Source organism: Lithobates pipiens, unplaced genomic scaffold (assembly GCF_037356315.1).
Source record: "Lithobates pipiens isolate NorthernLeopardFrog02 unplaced genomic scaffold, aLitPip1_a1.2 Scaffold_19, whole genome shotgun sequence".
NCBI lineage: Eukaryota > Metazoa > Chordata > Amphibia > Anura > Ranidae > Lithobates > Lithobates pipiens.
In genome coordinates this window covers 102,387,202-102,411,287 of record NW_027507764.1, presented here as the reverse complement: position 1 = coordinate 102,411,287, position 24,086 = coordinate 102,387,202, and the positions used below count along the sequence as shown (strand labels likewise).

At 40.4% G+C, this 24,086-nt stretch overlaps 1 protein-coding gene across 2 annotated transcripts in view; it reads right to left on the bottom strand.

Annotated features, from left to right (window-relative positions):
• Positions 1-10,902: 10,902 nt before the first annotated feature.
• ADARB2 (adenosine deaminase RNA specific B2 (inactive)) overlaps positions 10,903-24,086 on the bottom strand; it is an 805,999-nt gene continuing 792,815 nt past the window's right edge. For both annotated transcript variants that reach the window (XM_077491116.1, XM_077491117.1), the window contains exon 11: positions 10,903-11,227. In XM_077491116.1, coding sequence (XP_077347242.1) covers positions 11,051-11,227 — 177 coding nt within the window. In that variant the 3' untranslated portion in view covers positions 10,903-11,050. The remainder of the gene's footprint in view (positions 11,228-24,086) is intronic.

Below are 24,086 nucleotides of genomic sequence, written 5' to 3'. Positions count from 1 at the left end.
CCGGATTCCGATAAGCCCCCCGCCCGCAGACCCCGACAACCAACGGCCAGGGTTGTCGGGAAGAGGCCCTTGTCCTCATCAACATGGGGACAAGGTGCTTTGGGGTGGGGGGGCCGCGCGGCCCCCCCTTCCCCAAGGCACCCCCCCATGTTGAGGGCACGCGGCCTGGTACGGCTCAGGAGGGGGGGCGCGCTCGCTCGCCCCCCTTTCCTGGCCGGCCGGGTAGCGTGCTCGGACAAGGGTCTGTTGTGGACTTTGGGGGAACCCCCACGCCGATTTTTTTCGGCGTTGGGGTTCCCCTTTAAGTCCATTCCAGGCGGCGGAGCCCGCGACGTCTCCTTCGCGGGCCCCGCCTACCTGTACACGCGCTCGAAATGGGCGGATTTGCCTCCGCCTTACGTGGGCGAGTCCGTTCATTTCAAAAGTTGAGCGAACTGTTTGGCAAACAGTTCGCTGAAACAGTCCGCTCAAAAAGTGCCGTGTGTGGCCATGTCCGTCCATGCTAATTTTGAGCGGACTGTTTGCCAAAACTGTTTGACAAACAAAGTTGGGCGAACAGTCCGCCCGTGTGTACGCGGCCTCAGAAATAACAAATGAACAATTCTTCTTAAAGTGGAGTTGCCCCCCAAAAAATAAAACTACTTAAAATTCTTAAAAAAAATCAAAAAAAAATAATTGGCAAAAAAAAAAATTTTTACTCACCTCTAAATACCGGTTGCTAGGGGGTCCCTCGTAGTCTGCCTTCTTCATTGCCCGGGCTGGTGACATCACTTCCCCTCGCGCCACACATTCACCTGGGACCTGTCACGTGTCCCAGGTGACTGTACGGCGTATCACGGCGCCCTGCGCCGCTCGCGCATGCGCAGTGGGTGCCCGGCTGTGAAGCCACAGCCGGGTGCCCACAGTATGCATGACGGCGCCGCGAGCGGAGCGGGGAGCGAGGGGGGGGCTTCGTTCCCCCGCATCGCTGGAACCCGGGACAGGTAAGTGTCCGATTATTAAAAGCCAGCAGCTGCAGTATTTGTAGCTGCTGACTTTTAATTTTTTTTTTTTAGGGGGTACCCCACTTTAAAGGCAGGCTGTCCTGAAAATTCTGGTTGCCTGGCACTTTGTCTTTACATCTTTCTAAATCACTTTCCTAGGACAAGCAGGCAACAGGTAATATCAGGATTTTGTAGGCTTGTTCCCGATCTGTGTTTCAGAAAGCTTTGAAGTTAGGGATAGCCATGCAAGCTGACATTTAGAGTAATGGCAGTCTATGCATTTAGCAACCTCAGCTAAGTAAAATTCACTCATGAACTGTAGAAGCTCTCCAAAAAATATTGCAATTAAGGCTTCCTATAATGCTTGCTCTGTTTGTAGGATAAGATATTGACTACCCTAGGGATTTAACTTTCAGAGGTGAGAAAACATTTCTTTGACACTAACCTTCCGTCAAACAGCTACATAAAAAAGTGAAATACATCTAAGGGAGCTGTTTTTCCTTTCAGAAAATTTGTATTTCTGTCCATTCATTCCTGGGGTTAACACAGCTCTGCCACACAGCACAATGAATGCCATTGCTTGCTCCATTACAATTAAGAATACAGCGGTGTGATCTCCCCATCTCCAATCTGCTGACTGGACAGAGAAAGAGCCACAGCAGACTGATGGGGTCACCCCTTTGCTTACTCTGCTCTCCCCTCCAATCAGTATGTTCCCTGTTAGCACATTTGCATGCAGCACGCCTGCTTAAGGTCACAAGGTCAGTTCAGGTACCTACAATGGTTACATTTAAAAAATACGTGTCATTATTTATTAATTAATACAAAGGTGTACTAGTGTATTATTTTTTTGTCTCAAGTTTATCTTTAATGTGGAACCTAAAGTGGTTGTAACCCTAAAAAAAAATATAAATAAGATTCTGTTCTTTTAAAGCATGCTGTATAGCACAGGGCTCGTACTATGTAATTTTCACCTTCCCATCTTGTAAAATATTGGTTTATCCTGGCAGTTCCTATGTCCCCCTGTCTGTGCTGACCATGGTAATTATAGCTGTTGATTCATGATTACCGTGGTCAGGTTATGTGCCTTCCTCATCCCACTGCTTTCCTCTGACAGTCTCTCCCCTCTCCCCCTCCCTCCCTGTCAGCGTGAGAGTGGCTCTTCTCGCCACCTTTCCTGCCTCTATTCAGCTGCAATATGCAGCATAAATACATGTACCCCTACGGTTTAGCTGCCATATCCAACAGTGAATGTGATTTTTTTTAAATGAAACGGTTAAATACCTTTTTGCACACCACTACTGTGTGGTCACCTGACCCCCCTGTGCTGGCCAGCTGACATCACATGGAAATCTCGGCCCCTCCCACTTCTCTCTATTGAACAGGAAAGACCAGCAGAGGGGGATCACGTGACCGCACAGCTGCAGTGTTAGAAAAGGTATTTTTAGCCTTTTCAAAAAAAAAAAAAAAAAAAAAAACCTCTTAGCCTTTGTACGGAAATTCTGACGGAAAATGTCCGATCGGATTGTGTTGTCGGATAATCCGACCGTGTGTGGGCTCCATCTGACTTTTTCCATTGGAATGTCCGACCAACAAAGTTTGAGAGCTGGATATAAAATTTTCCGACAACATGATTCTATCGGACTTTGTCCACTCGTTTGTAGATAATTCCAATCGGACAAAGTGCCACACATGCTCAGATCAAATTACAAGACCAAAGCTATTGGGTACTAGCCTGAACATAGTCCCGTCATAACGAACGAACGTCATCACATTCCGAACTATCGGATTTTCCAGCAACTTTGTCCAACCGTGTGTATGCAACACCAGTTTCAGACAAAATCCGATGGATTTTGTGGTCGGAATGTCCGACCGTGTGTACAAGGGCTTACCCTTTTGTCAATAGCAGCATACTCCGGAGGGGATACATGTAAAGTCATATAGTGACTTTACAAACCATTTAACTACATGCATGTCTCCATGTTTTATTTTGTTGAACAATCACTTTGAAAAACTGCCTGTCAGGCATACAGGCAGGAGGTGACGCTTAGCTCCTCCTCCCCTTCCTTGAGATAAAATAAACAATTATGCCAGATAAGACTCATAGGATGTATGATATCATTTTGGCCTAGGCCAGAAATGAAAAAGCAACTGAAGAAATGTAAAATAAAAGCTTAAAACAAGTAAATATAATATATCTTCTTATCTATTTAATGATGCTTGCATCTTAAGGATTAAAAATTGTTCATGTTGATTGAGAGAGCTTAGTTCTGCTTTAATTAATATAAAGGCAGAATGTTTGTGTGGAATGCATATTTGAATGGTTTGACGCACAGCTGCTACACAATGCAATACTTTGCAGTTGAAAAGAGACAAATGTGCAGGTTGTTTGTTCACTGTTATTTTTATTTATTGAACAGAAACATTCACTTATATGATAGCAGTGTAATTTACTGGAACAAGCAGCAAATTCACCCCTCATAAATTCATTTTTTTTTATGTTGTTTTTACAAATCTTACAAATTTACATTAAATTACAAAGTATTGCCAATAAATCATGCTTCCATGTCATACAGGTTTGTGGTCAAAACTGTCCTACACTACTATATTTGCGCAAGAATGTTTATAGGACTTCCCTGACCCAGTCTTCGAGCAGTTATGATACCCAAGTAGATACTAGTTCTGAGAAATGCTGTTCAAGTGAGGTCTGAATGGAATGGCAGTATTTATTGGATAAGTTTAGATAACAAAGTGTTGGCAGTACTTTTCATACTATGGACATATATTTTCCTCTTCTTGATACAAGAGTTTGTTGTTGCTGGTAAATGGAAAACACTTGAAGACATAGTGACAATTTGACACAAACTATAACCACAGTGCTATTTCGCGTGAACCTGTCTCCTGATCAGAATGTTATAGAGCAAGGTAAGACAATAGAATGGCTAAATTGGTGACAATGTCCTCTTTATTGTATGGCCAGCCTTAGTCTACCCCAGTATGGTAAGTAGGGCTCTGAGCAGGTATGCCTTCCTCAGGCTTTAAGAGGCTTGGCCATAACAGTAAAATTGTATAGATCCAGCATTCGGTGCAGGAGTCAGACTGGAAAGAAAATTGAAAGGGTCTCAGAATGATCTCATCCAACAGGATTTTATATTGTGTACATCCCATATCGACGACCAATTATTGGCAAAATTAGATATACATTTATCAAATCTTAATTAGGGGCTGCTTTTCAACTTTCAGGTCAAGGTGACAGATGCACTTGATGCCCACTATTAATTCTTATTTCCCCTATGCTCCCCTTATATTGGATTTGCAGTGTTTATTAAACATGTGCACACTGAAACATTTTGTTTCGGAATTTCATTTTCGTCCGAAAAAAATACATTTATTTAGTTACTTCCGAAAATTTGTTTTTATTTATTTAGCTTCATTGAAAAATGTATTCGTCCAAAAATCCAAAATAATTAAGGTCAAATCTGTCATTGAAGGCTTATGGTGTCTGTTGAATGTTCGAAGAAGATTTGACGAAGCAGCTAAACTGTACGACGCCGCAATCGTACATTTCCAGTTGAATGTTCTGCCTACAAGCTATAGTAGAATTCTAATGTATGACACTAGTAATAATTATATTTATTAATTATTTTTACTAATCAACCAACATTAGAATTCTTCTATAGCCTATGGGCAGAGGATTTGACCATAAATGTCTGCTTGCGGCGACTGCTTCGTCGAATCTTTATGTCAAATCTTTTCTCTCTATGTCGAATAATCTTGGACTAATAGAGTTAGGTTAGGCACATTCAACCTTTTTTGCTATTGTCTCTATAATGTCAAATCTTTTCTCTCTATATAGAATAATCTTGAACTAATAGAGCTAAGGTTAGGCACATTCGACCACAGGTTCAATGCACACAGATTGCTATTGTCAGCGTCATGTCAAATCTGCTATCTATATTGAACTGTTGCAATGAAAACAAAAATAAAGCATTTGTTTATGCCGGATCTCTCAGTTTTTGGATTCTGCACGTTCGTTATCGTTTGTTAAAATAATAACGAAAATACCCAAAATTCGGCCGAAAACGAATGCACATGTCTAGTGTTTATACAATTTGCCACTCACTGTCAGGTTTGAGTTTGGAATGGGTTCTTAGCCCTGACCCAGAACTTACATAGAGCTTATTCTTCAGGGGAGAGTGGTTGACCTCAGAAGTATCAACAGCAGACAGAATGGGCTATCAAGCAAACATTTTTTGTGGCCCTCAATGGGAAAATGTCTTTAAAATACAACCCAAAAAAGAAAAGTTCAGATGCACTGAAATAAATATGTATGTATTTATGGTAGTATGTAGGTCATATTTACTTTAAATGGCCCAGATAAAATATCCTGTAAATGGGTTAGTACAAGATAATAGGAACAAAGAAAAAATGCACTTGACTCAAACAGGTTTTATATACAAGTGCCTAAAAATGCTGATCTGAGCAGTTATTTCTCTCCGAGATGCCTGCTTTGTTCTTTTTGAAAGGGGAAGACAAATGTGACCAGATTCTATCTGAGCAGAGATGTGAACACCCTGCCAGACACACCAGAAATGGGCAATTTGTCTTGCAGGTAAATATGAACTGCAATGGAAAATCCAAACAAGAATGGATGGGCAGATTAAAGGATTAATGTCGTCTTATCTCTTTTCCCCCTGAGTACTCTACTATTTTACAATGACCCTACTAATTTATAACTGACACTATGTCAGCCATTCATACTGCTATTACAAAGAGTCTGAATGAGGGACCAAGTCTAGTTGTGTTAGAAAAAAGATGTTGTCTTGTTATCTTAATTCCATTTCTACTTATTAGGAAGACACTTAAACTGATTTCAAGGTATTAAAATGTCCAGCCAAGCAATAAAAAAAAGCCATGGCTGCCTATAATATGGCAATCCACTTCATAACAAAAGTCTGATTTCAAACCCTGTAGGCACAGTGTGCACACACTTAGAGGGATTTATAGTTCACCTGCCTTTACTATTGTTCAGATGATATCAAAGTCCCATGTTCACATTCAATGCTCAAGTTTCTGAATTCCTGAATAGTAATTCTGAGGTCCTCCATATTTAGGGTTTATTAGGAAGCTGCACTTTTAGATTTTTACTGTGGCATTATTGCTACAGTTAGTATTTAGGAGCCAAATGTCTTTTTTAAATAGAACTAGAATGTCTTAGCCCTTGTACACACGGTCGGAGATTCCGTCGGAATGTTTCCTATCGGACCCTTTTGTAGGATATTCCGACTGTGTGTGGTCTGCATCGGAATGTTTCCGTCGGAATATCCGACGGACCAATTTTTCCAACTTGCCGGTAAAATTTTCCAACAAAATGCTCCGATCGGACATACTCCGATCATGTGTAGCCTACTCCGACGGACAAGGTGCCACGCATGCTCAGATCAAATTCCTAGACCAAAGCTATTGGCTACTAGCCTGAACGTAGTCCCGTCCTAACGAAATAACGTCATCATGTTATGTACAATCGGATTTTCCGACAACTTAGTCCGACCGTGTGTATGCAACATCACTTCCGGACCTCTTCCGGAATTAATCCGTCGGAATTACTCTGACGGATTTGGTTGTCGGAATCTCCGACCGTGTGTACAAGGGCTTAAAGGACATCTTCAGGCAGATTTTTATTTTTTTGGATCGAGTCGGTAAGGTTTAGAAGCTTTGTTAAGTTTTTTTTGTTGTTGCCTCTCCAATAGTGAGACAGATAGCAATAACACATTTTTTTAAACCCTTTCCCCTTTGTTCACAAACAACAAAAAAAGTTTTGAGAAGATCAAACCTTTGAAATGGATTTCCATTAAAGACGTTTTAATGTTGATGCTGTTCCTTTGCCCAGTTGTTACTGCATTCTATGATCCCAGTTTCTTAGAAAAAACCATGCCATACGTATAAGCTCAGCTTCCTTTCTCCCCATTCTAGAGTGCTGTCTGTGTTACCCATGGGGGCGATTTACCCTCACTTTCTTGTCCAAGTGACAGTTGTTAGACTGAAAAGTAAGTGAGGATAGATCCCTCCAATAGTGACACAGATAGCAATAACAAGTTTTTTTTTTAACCCTTTCCCATTCTTTGCAAAACAACAAAAAATAGTTTTGGAAAGTTTTAACCTTTGCAATGGATTTCCATTAAAGACATTTTAAAGTTGATGCTAATCCTTTGTCCAGTTGTTATTGCAATCTATGACCCCATTGTCTTAGGCACACCCATGCAATATGTATAAGCTCAGATTCCTTTCTTCCCGTTCTAGAGTGCATTGTTCCATTACAAAATCCACTTGGGGCTGTTGATAATGCTACTATCTCACAAGTGAATTCACCATATAAACATAAAGAGAATGCACTCCAGAAAGGAGAGCCAGGAGCTTTACTCTCAGAAATAATTTGTTGTAGAAAAAGAAAGTGAGAGGAAATCTCCACAGCAGGTTGTATATATGAGGGGAGAATCAAACTGAGACTTTTAATAGGTGTAAAAAGGGATGCTAGCCTGGAGATACTGCACGCAGTAGTGGCAGATGTGTGCTATTACTAATAGGCAGCGTGGATGTCGTGGGCCAGTTTAGAGACTTTTAATCAAGATGGCAGACAACAGTGTTAGTGAGTACATGGAACAGCGTGTGGTGATGACGTTTCTTGTGAACGAAGGTGTAAAACCCGCGGGTATCTACAGAAGACTTCAAACACAATACGGTGATGAGACACACATTTTAATGGTGTGAACGTTTCAAAGATGGCCGTACTTCCGTCAGTGACGATTCCAGCCGTGGTGGTTCCCAGCCCACAGCAGTCATTCCTGTAAACATTCAGCACATGAATCGCCTGAGTGATATGCATATGTGTCTGGAGAAAAAACAGTCTGGTTTGATCACTAAGGGTGTCCTGTTTCTCCAGGACAAACCACAAGCTCATACTGCTCACTGCACTATGTGCATTTTACAGCAAACTGGCCCATGAGGTATTGTCACATTCCCCTTACAGCCCAGACCTCGCTCCGAGTGATTTCCACCTGTTTGGACCCCTAAAATATTTCCTCAGAGGTCAGCATTTCACCACTGATTATGAAGTGAAGCAGGTGGTCCTAGGATGGTTCAGAAGGCATTAGTTAAACACTGGGATAAGTGTATAAATGTAGCAGGGGAATAATTTGAAAAAAAAAATTGTTCTTTTATTATAAAAACTCAAAAGTCCCAGTTTGACTTGAACGCCCCTCGTAGTTCAACTTTAATGCAATAAACTCTTTAGATGGCATACATTACCAGTCCTATTTCATTATACCTTTATACACTGTTGGAAGATTTGTGTGTGTCAATAGGAATTGCTTACATTTTGTTGGTAGTCAGTTACTTGTAATCTGGTCTGCAGTTATGTGCAGATATATATATATATATATATATATATATATATATATATATATATATATATATATATATATATATATATATGTATATGTATATGTATATGTATATATATGTATATGTATATATATGTATATATATATATATATATATATATATATATATATATATTCTGATTTATTTCCACTGTAAATAACTGCAGATGACTACATTCAAACAGTAAGGTGTCCTTCCAATTTTGTACGATATGAACTACTTTCCAGAGGGCACAATGGATATTTCAAGTACCTGTACAGGCATAGGGGGAAACTCATCTATCAATGCAAATATAACATTTCACAGTCTTAAAAGATCTAATCTATCAAGTGTTATCATATAACCTGAGATACAGTAACATAAAAATGATCACAATGATTTTTGTTTGAACATGTCTTAATTAACCAAGGTTAACAGTGAATGCATAGTGCTGAAATGTCCATGATAAAAAGTCAAAGTTTTTGCCAACCAGGAATAAAGTTACTTCTATAAATGGTATTTAATATAAAGATGGGTGTTATTATACGGAAACGGTTCTCGAACTATAAAAAAGACATATGGGAACTATTTTATTACATCTGCAGAATGACAGGAATGGAACGGTCAAATGTCACAATGTCTATGGTCTACTGTATACATTTGTATAAATATCCATAGGAAGATGCTTTGGGGAGCTGGAAAAGATGGGGGTTGTTTTTATTTTCTGTTATCATTTATTATTCCCATAGTCCTATTCTATTATAGTTCTTATCACTTTGGTCGATTCCTACTTGTACATTTTCTTTTATATACCTAAATATAAAGCTAAACCTAAAATACAAGTTGTATATAAAAAAAGCTATAAAATATTTATATATGTAAAATTAATTTATGAGAACTAAATATATTCAAGATAAAGGTGTGATAATGGGAAGGGGGAAGTACAGTATTTTCCTTCATGCAGCTGACTTCCTGGCCAATTAACCCGCAGTCAGCCCTTTCCCAGTCTGGAATGGAGGAAAATAAAATAAAGATAAAAATAACAAGATGGCAGGGAGAAGGCAACATCATTTTAAATGTCTTTAATTCTGTTTCCACATCCATTTTAATACAATAATTAAAAAAAAAAATGCTATTAATGAGCAACTATAGTCAGTGTAAAATCACTAATAAATTTGTGAATCTCAGGTCATGTGCACTTTTTCTTCTTGATGCAATCTGCAGCAGTGCCAGAGCCTAAGATGGGGGTAAAAGATGAACTGTTGAACTGAAGATGACTTCCAGGTTTGAATATTTTATACATAGTTATAGCCAGCTTGGTCCAATGTAAATATGCATATACCATACCTGACTGATACATTGGAAGCTGGAAATCAGTAGAATCGGGTAATGAAGTAGACACCATACTCCAGTGATCTCAACTTACTTCCAGGTCCTGTGATCAATGGCTGCCCTGCTGCCCGGCCTGCTCAACATGGGCGCCATTCTGACTGGACGAGGTGGAAAGCGTGATGTCCCCATTTCATCCTTGTCATTTGATCCCCTTTGCATTCATTCAGAAAAAGAAAAGCATTCTCTGAATTGCACTCGTGCTTAGTGGTCAACCTCTTGTATTCACAGTGCATCAGGCTGGCTGTTCAGCATAGGACCCATAAGCACCTTTAGATGATAGGAGCAGCGGTGTCTGCTTCAATGATTTCCAGCTATCAGTGGCGTTGGACAGGTGTGGTAAATACAGAGTTACATTGGTCCTGTATAATGACTAGATGGAGTTATGACTACACAGGAGCAGCACCATACTTCTGAAAGGCTTAATTACCTGCTACAGGGCCAAGCCATTAACAGGACAAAAAAAACAGACAACTGGCAAATCACTTTTATTATGGAATGTTGTTTTTTTGGGAGTTCACTTTTAATAAAAACGTTTTTGTTTTTTGTTGTGACATTCTAGGTCCAGTAACCATTTGAAGTCCAGTTCCAGCCAATAATTTGTTGGTTTTATTGTTGTCTGTGGCCCTATTGGTGATCACGGGGTCACAGGACTGGGAAATGATGGTAAATCTCCCTAATTTGAAAACTGAAAATCTGAAAACTGAAAATAAAACAAAACCCCCTTTTAAAAAAAAAAAAGAACAGGGAAACATCCAGAACCTCTGCATTTTTTTGTTGCTGTTTGTACCTTTCAATCCTGATGACCCCTCTTTTGCTAATTTTATAAAAAGTGATGGGGCATCTCCTCAGTTGAGTCACATACAGCAATAAAAGGATATTCTAACCCTTTTTATTCTATTCACAACTGTTTTGGTGGGAGTTGGGCCTTAGTAGCAATCTTAGCTCTAATCTGGCTAATGAGTTAAGGCCCTAAGCCAGTGAGCTGCACTTGTTGTGGGTATCTACAAATATCATGCCTGCCTACATTTTATACCCCCAACTTGGACAAGCCCGAAATCTGCAAATCACCATCCCGGCTAACCGTCAAGGAGCAAGCACATAAAACATATCCTTTATCAATATTATGTATTTGCTTTATTACAAAAATAATCTAATTCAGTATATTGATAACAAACTTTGCACATGGAGCAGAGAAATTCTGCCAGTCTGTATTGTCCCATGAGAACCCAGTCACGGCATAGAGGGGGAACTGCCGTTTACAGAGGTAATATAAATTGCTCTTGTTCTGGAGGCTTTTTCACCCAGGTGCCCAGGCCTGCTTTCTGGATGGCTTTAAAGAGCTTCTGCTTCACACATTGGTACTGAGGGACCACCAGCTTCGCTTCACAGTAAACGGAGGGCATTTCCTTGTGACTTTGGGTTCGTGTGCTCAGCTGCAAAAAGAAAACATAAGAATTGAATGTTTATGGCTGCAGTAAATTGCAGAGAACTCAGATTAAAGCATATGTCCCTTTGGGGAGATTTCCCTTCCTGCCCCATAGCCAAACAGGAAGTGAGGGAAAATCCCTGCAAATTAAGGGAAATCTTTGGGGAACCCCAGGCCACTAGAATTAGTGTCCCCATTTGAAGATGTCCCCTCTGTTCCATTTCTGGGGACAACCCAAAATTTAGGATTTTCTTTTACTTTTACGTTCAATGATAACAGCAAACAGGACAAATAGAGAGGATGAATCACCCTAATGGAAGCAATACAACTGACAGGTGTTCTGATCCCTCTCCACTTCATTCAAAACTAAAAAAAGTTTTGCCTTTAGACATACTTTAACAATGAACTTCTTTTGTTAAAAATACAATTGAAAATGTTATCTGTTCAGTAGGTACGAAAATATACCTGTTGACCCTGTCAGAAATCTTGTGAGCTTATAACTTCCGGTGCTGTCTCTCTGTGCAGCAGTCTTATCAGTTACATTGTTCCCAGGCCTCTTTGTGTACTACAGAACACTTCCGCCCCATGTTATGGAGATGAGAATGGGGTTCCATAGTCCCAACCCATTCCTCTTCTAGGGTGTCAGTGCTTCTTCCCCATAAATACAGTACAGTGAGTGAGCATTGTCACCCCAGAACAGACTGCTGGCACATTATATAAACATGAGTACGCCAGGGAAAGACACTGGCAGACATATTTGCCAAGCTGATGATTACTAGTCAATAAATGTATTACTACTATTATCATTGAAGAAACGATAAGCATGACAGCCATGCAATTTTCAGAAGTTAAAGTCTCAATAATTTTTGAATCTTAAAATCATTTACCAGGGACCTGGACCTACCAGCAAGTGCTGGGAGCCACCAGTACAGCCGAGGGCTTTGCGCTGAATCCACCACAGTGTGACCAGACTGGCTCACCACAGCAGTGTCACCTGGATGAGCACTTTTCCTTCTTACCGTTGTGAGTAGCCCCTTTATTATTTAATAAAGCCAGTACTTTTATGCTACACTTAGAAGGCATTGGTGCTCTTCTCATTTAGGTTAAGATAGAGTGCCTTGAAAAAGTATTCACACCCCTTGAAATTTTCCACATTTTGGCATGTTACAACCACAAATGTAAATGTATTTTATTGGGACTTAATGTGATAGAACAACTTTGTGTTGGTTTATCACATAAAATCCCAATAAAATACATAATAATAATTGTGAATTGGAAGGAAATTGGTAGAAAAATAATAAATGGTTTTCAACATTTTTTACAAATAAATATCTGAAAAGTGTGGCGTGCATTTGTATTCAGCCCCCCCCGAGTCAATACTTTGCAGAACCACCTTTCCCTGCAATTACAGCTACAAGTCTTTTCAGTTATGCCTCTACCAGCTTTGCACATCTAGAGAGTGACATTTTTGCCCATTCTTCTTTGCAAAATAGCTCAAGCTCTGTCAGATTGGAAGGAGAGCATCTGTGAACAGCAATTTCAAGTTTTGACACATAATTTCAATTGGATTTAGGTCTGGACTTTGTCTGGGCCATTCTAACACATGAATATGCTTTGATATAAACCATTCCATTGTAGCTATGGCTATATTGTTTAGGGCCGTCGTCCTGCTGGCAGGTGAAACTCTGCCCCGTCTCAAGTCTTTTGACTCTAACAGGTTTTCTTCTAAGATTGCCCTGTATTTGGCTCCATCCATCCTCCCTTCAAATCTGACCTGGTATCCCTCCTTGCTGAAGAAAATTATTTCCACAAGATGATGCTTCCACCATCATGTTTCACTGTGGGGATGGTGTGTTCAGGGTGATGTGCAGTGTTAGTTATCCGCCACACATAGTGTTTTGCTTTTAGGCCAAAAAGTTAGATTTTGGTCTCATCTGACCAGAGCACCTTCTTCCACATGTTAGCTGTGTCCCCCCGCATGGCTTCTCTGAACCTCTTATGGCTTTCTTTCAACAATGGCTTTCTTCTTGCCCCTCCTCCATAAAGGCCAGATTTGTGGGGTGCACAACTAATAGTTGTCCTGTGGACAGATTCTCCCACCTGAGCTGTGGATCTCTACAGCTCCTCCAGAGTTACCATGGGCCTCTTGGCTGCTTCTCTGATTAATGCTCTCCTTGCCCGGCCTGTCAGTTTAGGTGGACGGCCATGTCTTGGTAGGTGTGCAGTTGTGCCATACTCTGTCCATTTTCGGATGATGGATTGAACTGTGCTCCGTGAGATGTTCAAAGCTCGGGATATTTTTTTATAACCTAACCCTGCTTTAAACTTCTCCACAACTTAATCCCCGACCTGTCTGATGTGTTCCTTAGACTTTATGGAGTTGGTTGTTCACTAAAATTCTCTAACAACCTTCTGAGGGCTTCACAGAACAGCTGTATTTATACTGAGGTTAAATTACACCCAAGTGGACTCTACTTACTAATTAGGTGACTTCTAAAGGCAACTGGTTCCGCTAGATTTTAGTTAGGGGTATCAGAGTAAAGGGGGCTAAGTACAAACTCATGGTATACTTTTAAGATATATATTTGTAAAAAATATTCCTTCCACTTCACAATTATGTGCCACTTTGTGTTGGTCTATCACATAAAATCCCAATAAAATACATTTACGTTTTTGGTTGTAACATGACAAAATGTGAAAAATGTCAAGGGGTGTGAATACTTTTTCCAGGCACTGTATATAACCGTTCAGATATTAGCATAGTTGCAGTGCTTGCTGCACAAATGAATTTCTGACATGCCACAATTTACAGCAATAGTATATTGTTTCAAAAAAGATCCACCTTAGGCCGATGTTTTGCAGCATCCCCCAACCATTTTCCTAAAGCAATTTTTCACTAAGAAAGTGGTAATGATTTTCTATGCGAGAGCTAACTCGACTTGTTGCTGTCACTCACCGATCGAGATTAAGCATTGTTTCATATTGGTTGCAAAATCGCTGGCAACAATTGCTCCTGTGAACAAATACTGAACAGGCACTGGGATTTACATGATTATGTCATCTCTAAGCTAGCATGTCATTCCTAGAAATAGATGTTGACCCCTAGATGATGCCTGAACAAAGATGGTGCCTTCTTCTAGAAAGAAATGCAGATAAGAACATTGGGAGGAGCACTATGATCTCCCTGAGGGGTAGTAAATCCATACATTATGATAAAATATAATGCCTACACATTACTTAGCATACCTTTTATTAACATGTAACAAAATATGTGATGCAAGGTCCACTTTAAAGTAAAAATCCATAGATATGCTGTACCACATGTCTGTATTAATAAAGGGAAAACGTGATTTTTCTTAAGCCGTGTAAAACTCAGGATGACAAATACTGAGACCTTTAAAGAGATTGAGGAAATACACATCTCCAGACAGAACACAGCTGCTAAAAGGTTCATAAGCCAAACTTCATTAGGCCTGATCCCTGGCATTGCGGTGGGATTGTGTGTTGTTGGCTAACAAATGTCTTAAATTGTAGGAAGAGTGCAGTACAGGGAATTGTGGCTTTATGAATCCAGTCCTTGGTGAGGAAAATAAAAATTCTCTCTAACAAAGCAAGGCATGAGGACATTATTGTGCAGCCGTGTACCCCCAAAAGATCTCACTCTATCGTGCAATTTTTATTAGGAAACAGAACAGTATAATAGAAAGCCGTAAAATAGACTTGTCGGTGAAGGTTCCTTTGTTTCATGGTCTCATTCTTGTCAACACAAAGTACAGTCATTTTATTAGTGGAATGATCTCCAACAGTCTTGAATATACATTTTGTAATTAATTTACTGTATCGCTGTAGTACGTTTACAGAGAATGGATAAACTGTACAACATTTAATAAACTGGTGAAGAAAACCTTTAAAGATCTTCAGTAGGCACCCCTGCTTAACCGGTTCCCGACCAGCTCACGCCGATGTACGTCGGCAGAATGGCACGGGCAGGCATATTGGCGTACAGATACGTCCAATCTCTAATGCCGCCCTGCCGGCGGCGTGCTCGCGTGCTGGTCGGGACCCCTGTGAGTCTGGTCGCGGCTCCCGTGGACTCGATCGCCGTGGGCATACCCGCGATCGTCTCACGGGGCGGCTGAACGGAGAGATGCCGTTGTAAACAGCATCTCACCGTTCTGCCTAGCAATTAGTGACGCTGGTCTCTGCTCCATGTGATTGGAGCAGAGACCAGTGTTCACTAAATGAAAGCCCGGCCCCCAACAGTTAGTAACACACCCCTAGAAACACTTAACCCCTACACTGCCACCCACTGGTTAACCCCTTTACTGCCAGTGTCATTTACACAGGAATCACTGCATTTATATAGCAGTGATTGCTGTATAAATGACGATGGTCCCAAAAATGTGTCAAAAATGTCCGATGTGTCCGCCATAATGTCGCAGTCACAATAAAAATTGCTGATTGCCGCCATTACTAGTAAAAAAAAAATATTAATAAAAATGCCATAAAACTATCCCCTATTTTGTAAACGCTATAACTTTTGTGCAAACCAATCAATAATCGCTTATTGCAATTTTTTTTTTACCAAAAATATGTAGAAGAATACGTATCAGCCTAAACTGAGGGAAATTTTTTTTTTTATATATTTTTGGGGGATATTTATTATAACAAAAAGTTAAAAATAATGCTTTTTTTCAAAATTGCTGCAGGGGTGATCAAATACCACCAAAAGAAAGCTCTATTTGTGGTAAATAAAGGACGTCAATTTTGTTTGGGAGCCACGTCGCACGACCGCGCAATTGTCAGTTAAAGCGACGCAGTGCCGAATCGCAAAAAGTGGTCTGGTCTTTGACCAGCAAAATGGCCCGGGGCTGAAGTGGTTAAAGAGGAAGTAAACCCCGATGGGTTTTACTTCCTCTTTTGCTCCCCACAAGGCCTGCAAATTAAAAGCATAATGGGCTAGTATGCATGGCATACTAGCCCATTATATGACACTTACCTGCAAACAAAGCCCACGCTGTCCCCTGTGCAGGCCGTGTCCATCTTCACCCCTCTTCCTTCCGGCGCCACGGACTCCTGCTCTGTGAAAGGCCGGAGCCGCGTGACGTCACTCCTGCACATGCGCGCGGGAGCCGTCAGTCACAGCACACGTTCCTCCTCTACACGGGTTCCTCGCTGGCACTTCTGGCCCCTCCCTCCCGTTGAGTGCCCCCACAGCATGAATCTCGTGCAACATTGCTGAATTGAGATTGGGCTCAGGTAAGTATTAGGGGGGGCTGAGGGGGAGCTGCTGCACACAGAAAGCTTTTTTATCCTAATGCATAGAATTAATTAGGATAAAAAAAAAACTTCTGCCTTTAGAACCACTTTAAGCATCCTCCAAATACTAAAACATCCGTTTTAGTGAACCAACCATTTGCGGTCTGTTTTAAAAAATCACTGTGCGTAAGCATTTGTACAGACTCAACAAATGATTGCTAGATTTTTTGTAATATGATTATCTCCTATGGTTGTCAACTCCATCTAGTGATATCACAATAAGAAATGTCCAGCGCTTCCTGTGTATGGTATAACAATACTTAATAGTCCTCTTTTTTCTGTTCGTGTGCTATTTGTGGTAGTACTCATTTTCATTGTGTGGATTTATCTGCTCCGATATTGAAAAAAAATGTTTTCTTTTATTGGAAAAGTTACTATATAACCTTTTCTGTTTTTAATTTTTGTTGCTTGTATATCTTCATCTATTACTAGCTTTAAACAGGAGAGTGTTTCCAGATTGGTCTGTGCAATCACTTAATTTGATCTAATGGAATACACCTGAACTGTCATGTGTTTCCCCGATTTAAGAGAGTGTATTGTGTTTGCATTTGTGAGGTTTTGACAAAACACTTCAATATTGTGAAAAGCGTCAACCTTACCTTTTCTTCCCCTGCCTGTACTTATCCATTGCTTTTATGAATTTTCAATAAATGAATCTTATCATCGTTTTTGTGTGTGTGCAACAGATCTGAAGTCTTCCATTCCAGTCTTCTAGTACAGATAAAGTCCCCAATGTGTGAATTTGTGACTAGATTTCACCAAGTCTTAAGTGTCACTCAGGACCTACGGCTACTTAAGATTTTTATATACTTGACATCAGTGATAGGCAGATCTCTTGATAACGTGCACGAGCATGAAACGCATTGGAAGGAGCCTATGTGCTGAGTCATCATCACTGCTTCCTTGTGGCAGGAGCGGTGACTGAATATGTGATTTTTTTTGGCCTTATTTGTTTATGCTTAAGCCTTTGTACTTGATTTTAAATTAACGACTACACTATATAAGCATCATTTGGGCTCTCATGGGTGAGCTTTCTTTTGCACAGTGCCTGAGTTTTCTGAGGACCACATTTCTACCAACGCACCAGGGCGAGATCTCTCTTTGCTTCAGAGTATGACCCAAGGCGCATTATGGTTTAATACCTGGTGAGTGTACAGATTGGTGGAGGTGCTTGGCAAACTGTTCCCAAGCACATTGGGTGATGTTTATCACATATTGGAAGCTTATACTGGATTTTATTAAAGTGGTTGTAATGGGTTTATAATTAGGCTTGCCTGTAGCTGCACTGGATATCTCTATATCTCTGCATTGGATATCGCTATATCTCTATCTATATCCCTGTATTTGCATGTGCCGATGTCATGCGGCACATGCACACTTAAGCCAACGTCATGCGGCACATACACACTTAAGCCAACGTCATGCGGCACATGCACACTTAAGCCAGCGTCATGCGGCACATGCACACTTAAGCCAACGTCATGTGGCACATACACACGTAAGCCAGCGTCATGCGGCACATACACACTTAAGCCATTGTCATGCGTCACATGCACACTTAAGCCAACGTCATGCGGCACATGCACACTTAAGCCAACGTCATGCGGCACATGCACACTTAAGCCAACGTCATGCGGCACATACACACTTAAGCCAACATCAAGCGGCACATACACACTTAAGCCAATGTCATGCGGCACATGCACACTTAAGCCAACGTCATGCGGCACATGCACACTTAAGCCGTCGAGAATGGCTACGGGGGATTCGTTCTCAGGTAAGTAATTCATAATGAGCTAGTATACTATGCATACTAGCTCATTATGCCTTTATCTTGCAGGGTGTGTTTTTATTATTATTTTGTACAGGAGGGTTTACTTCCTCTTTAACTTTCTGGTAAATGGATAGACATATCACGCACATTTTTACTATATACGGGAAGAGCTGTACATTTCTTGTTGTGATATGATTTTTTGAAGGTTGTATGATCACCTTTTTTTTTTGTGGCAGCTGCTAAAATATTTATAGCGCTCACTTTTTTCTTGTTTGATTTTTTTGTTCATGTTGGAACTCCATCTAGTGACCATAACGTAGTATTTTTTTTTATCGAGTGATTTCAGAAAAATACCACATTAGAGCCACTAGATGGAGATGATGGCCATTGGTGATAACCATATTACAAAAAAATGTGGCGATCATTCATTGTACCTGTACAACAAAGCAACTAGACCTCTTTCTGTTTGTTGTTGTCAGAGCAATAAAAGATTAAATCTAATTGGTTGTTTTGAGTTTTCTTCAATTAGTAAAACCTCTTGTCTTAGTAAATACAAATGGAAGTGGTCACACCGACTTCAAGGCCAGAAAAAGGAAGAACACAAAGTTCATTGTGTATGCTGGGTATTTCATTGATTCCTATCTAAAAGAGAATTTAATTGACCAGTACTTCAGATGATTTATAATTATATCGCACAACATGGAGAAGAATCGCAAGTGCCAATAAATCCTTCCCAGGTTTAGGAAAAAGAATTATTTTGTCAATATTGGTAGTAATAAGTCACCCTGTTGTGAGTAATGAAGAGAGCTTTTATTTAGAAATTCAATTAGCTCTTTCACTGACTGGTATCTAATTGCCAACCTTAAAATGCTCATAAATATCGGAGTATAGGATTGTTAAATGCAGGCTGAGACATCCGTGTAGTTAACGGAGTGTGTAAAATGCGTTTGTCGGTAATGCACATAAGCTTTTATTTATCTCTCCTGGTGATAAGTACCTGAGAGTGTTGGGGAATTGCTGGGAAGGAACTTTGCTTTGATTACTATTATTATGAAAAAAAACTAAATATTGAAGACTGCAGTCTGCCATGTAATGTGTATTCATTACTGTTATGTGCAAACGAGGTAGTATAACAAAAGACAAGGGACGCGCAGACATTTATTGCTTCTTTATTTATGAACAAGTCTAGTATGGCACAGCACTTGCCTACCCATTTAAAAAAAAAATCAATTCAGCGTAAATTAGTATTTTGGCAGAAAATTATAATCTGCATCAACTGAAAAATATGTATTTGCAGAGACAATGGTGGGCTTATCCACTAGAGGCTCATTCACACTTGCAGAAGCCCTTGCTGCCGCCCCCCCCCCCGATAAGTGATCTGCCATGGGTTCCTTTTCATAGGGTAGTTGACACGTGTAATACCCCGTCCAACCACCATTGTAGCTTACGGTGGATGATTGGGAGGTGGCTGTCTATTTATACTATTCCCCCTGATGTAATGCCGGCCATACACGGTTCAAATTTCAAAAGAATTTTCTTTCGAAAATCGTATATAAGAATTTTTGTAAGAATTTCGCACCATTAGTGGGCTACAGCAACAGCCAGTTTTCATGCAGCAATCAAATTTGAGGAATCGGACATGTTGGAAATTTTTAGAAAAATGAACGATTTTCTAATCAATGATGGGAGAATCGTGCAAGAAATGTAAAAAGAAAAAAAATGCACATGTGCAAGAAAAGAAAATTTACGGAGAGAAAAGAAGTTTCCCAGCCACTAAAATTATTTTCTGTAGCAACATGAGGTAAAATTGAAGGCTTGGTCTGCCAAATTTCGAAAATCAATGGTGGCATCATCAGATCACAAAAAAAATAGAACTTTCTGATTTTGAAAAGAAAATTAGTTCGAAATTCGACCATGTATGGCCTGCTTAAGTGTGAACAAGGCCTAACATGGTTTTTACATTCCTCGAAAGGCTCTGGAAATGAGAGCTCTGCACCCGGGTTCACAACTCTACCCACCAGGTCATTTTGAAGGCCCACTTTAGCCAAAAACTCTTTTTGTTTTTTTGTCTTTATTGCTTTGTGTGTCCTCATTGGGAAGATGTCCTGGCAAATGCTTCAGAAACTGCAAGCAATGTTTCAGATTTTTTAGCATGGTTTGTGATTATCGGGCTGTTGCTGAACTCCTAGAAGGTGATATCCTGCACCTCAGGCAAACAAAGTTGCTCATTATCGTACAGGAAGATTTTCCAACTTGTCAACCGTCATTCCCGGAGAGAATCGTTTGTCTACCCTGTGGGACATCTGCAATTCACTAATCATTTATAATTGTCTATAGGATTGCTACCAAAAACACATTTATGATTAGAATTTAACACATATGCCAAATGTAAATTAGCCTATTCATTAGATAACATAATTGAGCAAACCAACTCATTCATTTGTAGAATACATTTAGAATTTCTCCAAAACATAACATTTGCCAACCATTACCATTGTAAATGACAGGAAAATGTTCTTGTCAGTAGTCAGTCTGTAGAGTTAATAAGACATTACTGGATAATTAACACTACGTTACTTATATAATTCAGTGGTCATCAACCCTGTCCTCAGGGCACACTAACCGGCCAGGTTTTATGTATTACCTTGGGGAGATGCAGACTAGAATACTGCAATCACCAAGCAGAAAATTATATCATCTGTGATGTATTTCAGTTACTTTTCAAACCTGGCCTGTTAGTGGGCCCTGAGGACAGGGTTGATGACCACTGTAATAGGTGTATGATATATTTGTAGCTTTAGTGCCAGGTTAGGCAACTTTAAAGAGTTGGAGATCTTCCTGAACAATATGGGAGAAGTTAAAGATCACCGGGCACAGTGTCTGCCAGTTTCGCCTCCTCACACCTTTAAACCTCCAGTTGCTGTACCACTGTGATAAAGGGGTTGGAAGCCTAGTCCCCAACCAGGTTTCCTCAAGAGTGCCTGCTGCACTTATAAATGAGCCCTTAGTTGGATTCAGCAGCTTCACACGTAAAGTTGGGGAGTGGAAAAACCCTGCGGTTGAGTCACAATTTTGCCGCCCCCCCCACCAAAACCCTACACATGCGGCAGCAGGAATTAAGCCCCCCGTTGCTCTTGGTGGGTGCAACTGCCTGCCAATCATGACCCATTAAAGTAAATAGTGCCACTCTGCAAGCACCCCCCAACTGTATGCTTCTGCGGGGTCCAAGGGGTTAAAGCAGATGGTGAGAAAGCAACACAACGCTGCTATTATGCTCAGTGTATTGCTCCCCACTGATCTGAAGATCTCTTCTTTCCTGCTGCTGGTATCACTCTGCATGGGACAGGAGCCGACACTACAGAGGAGGCATCAGCTTATGCGGCTCTTGCTCCCTACTACAGCTCCAATTTTATAAGTAGTCCCTCTGAATTGCACTCCATTTGATGCTCTGAGATGGCATGTCAGCAAGCCCAGACTGCAATCTACCAGTCACCTGTCTGCAATCTACATGATTGCTGATCCCCGCTTTAGTGTGTATAGAAATACATTCATGCCTGGTATCTATCATAGAGTTCTTAATATAAACAGATTTTTCCTGTTAAGAGGTTGTTTACTGCCCCTGCTATAAAAGGTCAGGAGACCCTTCAAGGCTATATATATGGATGTCTTACAGGAAGTGAGGAAGAGAATGGCCAGATGAGCTGTTACGCCTTGCAAGCCAGCTCATCAGGTGCCCCTGCAACTGAACTGTGCCACAGGGCCTAATTGGAGGTATTGGTGTTAAAGGCCTTTAGTTATATATCCGAATGTATAGATACATACTGTATATACTCTGTTCGTTTCAGACATATGTACATTCTTCCTGTTATTGCTTTGGTTGTATGTAATGCCATAACTTTATCATATATGGGGGGTTATTTACTAAAGGCAAATCCACTTTGCACTACAAGTGCAAACTACAAGTGTAAAGTGCACTTGGAAGTGCAGTCGCTGTAGATCCGAGGGGGCCATGCAAGGAAAATAAAAAACAGCATTTTAGCTTGCACATGATTGGATGATAAAATCAGCAGAACTTCCCCTCATTTCAGATCTACTCCTCAGATTTACAGCCACTGCACTTCCAAGTGCACTTTCAGTGCAATTTCAAGTGCACTGTGCACTTGTTGTTTGCACTTGTAGAGCAAAGTGGATTTGCCTTTCATAAATAACCCCCATAAAGTTACACTAATCACCTGCTGGTATGTCTGCATATGTTTACTTTTAGAAATCTATGCTGGGTGTATTACTAATGCTGTCAGTTATTTTGGGTGAATTATTAGTTATTGTCCTAGAAAGGGATCATTACTACATACGCTGGAGCCCTGTTCTAGGTGGAGGCACTGCCAATTATATATTCATAGTCCACTCTTCCTTTAGTGAAGGCTCTGGCTAATTTGGTTACCTGTAGGTTAGCGCCATAGCCTGTGTGGAGAGGGCAACTTCATATGGCCCCCCTCCTATAACAGGGCTATATTAGTTTATTTATTCATGTATTAATTTATTGATGTCTATGTATCATTGCAGAGATTTCCCTTCACTTCCTGTCCCAGGATGTAACAGGGAGTTAGAAAAAGTAAATCACATATCTTCCAATGGGAACAGGTGTCCCCATTCAAAGATATCCCCCTCTCCACCTCTTGTTCTGGGGGCAACTATAAAATGTTGCGCATGCCATGAAATCTAAATAATTTTTCACATTAAGACCACTTATTTGACAAATCAATCAAAAAAACATTTTTTAACTTTATATATGAAATGAGAAATATACTTGAAATTAAGCATTTATTAAGTATATCTGATTAGCTGTGCGTTTATTTTTGGCATAGATAGATGGCATTATTAGTTCTCTGCGAAGGGCTTTTGGTTCCAAAAAGTTGCAATAGTAAACTTTTGCATACTGATCAAAAACAATATCCTGCACATAGCATTAAAGTACGGTTTTCTAGAGGATCGAAGGATCAGGTGAGTATAAACTTTGTGCTCACCTCTAGAAAAAATGAGCAGTTAATCCATGCAGTGCGGGCACAGCCTCACTGCTTGGGAAAAAAAAAGTTGCCCTGAGTTTGGCTTCAAGTTACATATACGCAGCTCAGTGCCGGGATGTATTAACTCCTGTTAACTCCCCTTAAGGGCCATGTCAACCACAGGGACACACAGGAAACAACTGTTACCTATGTGTCCCATTCACACTGCAACACAGCCTAGTGCTACGCTAAAATGCAGACATGCTGCATTTTATTGAAGCGCACCGGCTCAAATTGCAGTGCAATGGCAATAAGCATAGTGTGCTGCCCGACATTACAGTGAATAAAGTGTACATTTTGTATACTTCAAATAAAGCTTGTATGGAAAAAAAGGAGCAGGGCGAAGCCCTGAATCGTGTATCACACTGCCTAGTAGCACAGCTGCCAATGCTGAGCAGTCAAAACGGTGATCACTCTGGCTATTTTGCGATTTGGCAGATGTGGCACTTACTCCCTCAAAAACTAGTTCGGACTAGCTCAGTAGATTGTTTTAAAAAGAGCTGAAAGCATTCCTAAATTCACAAAATAGAACTGGGTATTAACAATTATAGGTAATAACACCATAGGTTGTTAATCCAGGAAATATCAGATTTTTTTCTCTGCTGAAGCAAATTGGACCAAGCTTTGTTTTATTTTTTGTTTTTTTGTTTTTTACCTTCCTCTGGATCAATTACAGGTATAGGATTGTATATATGGTGGTTCTATTTATT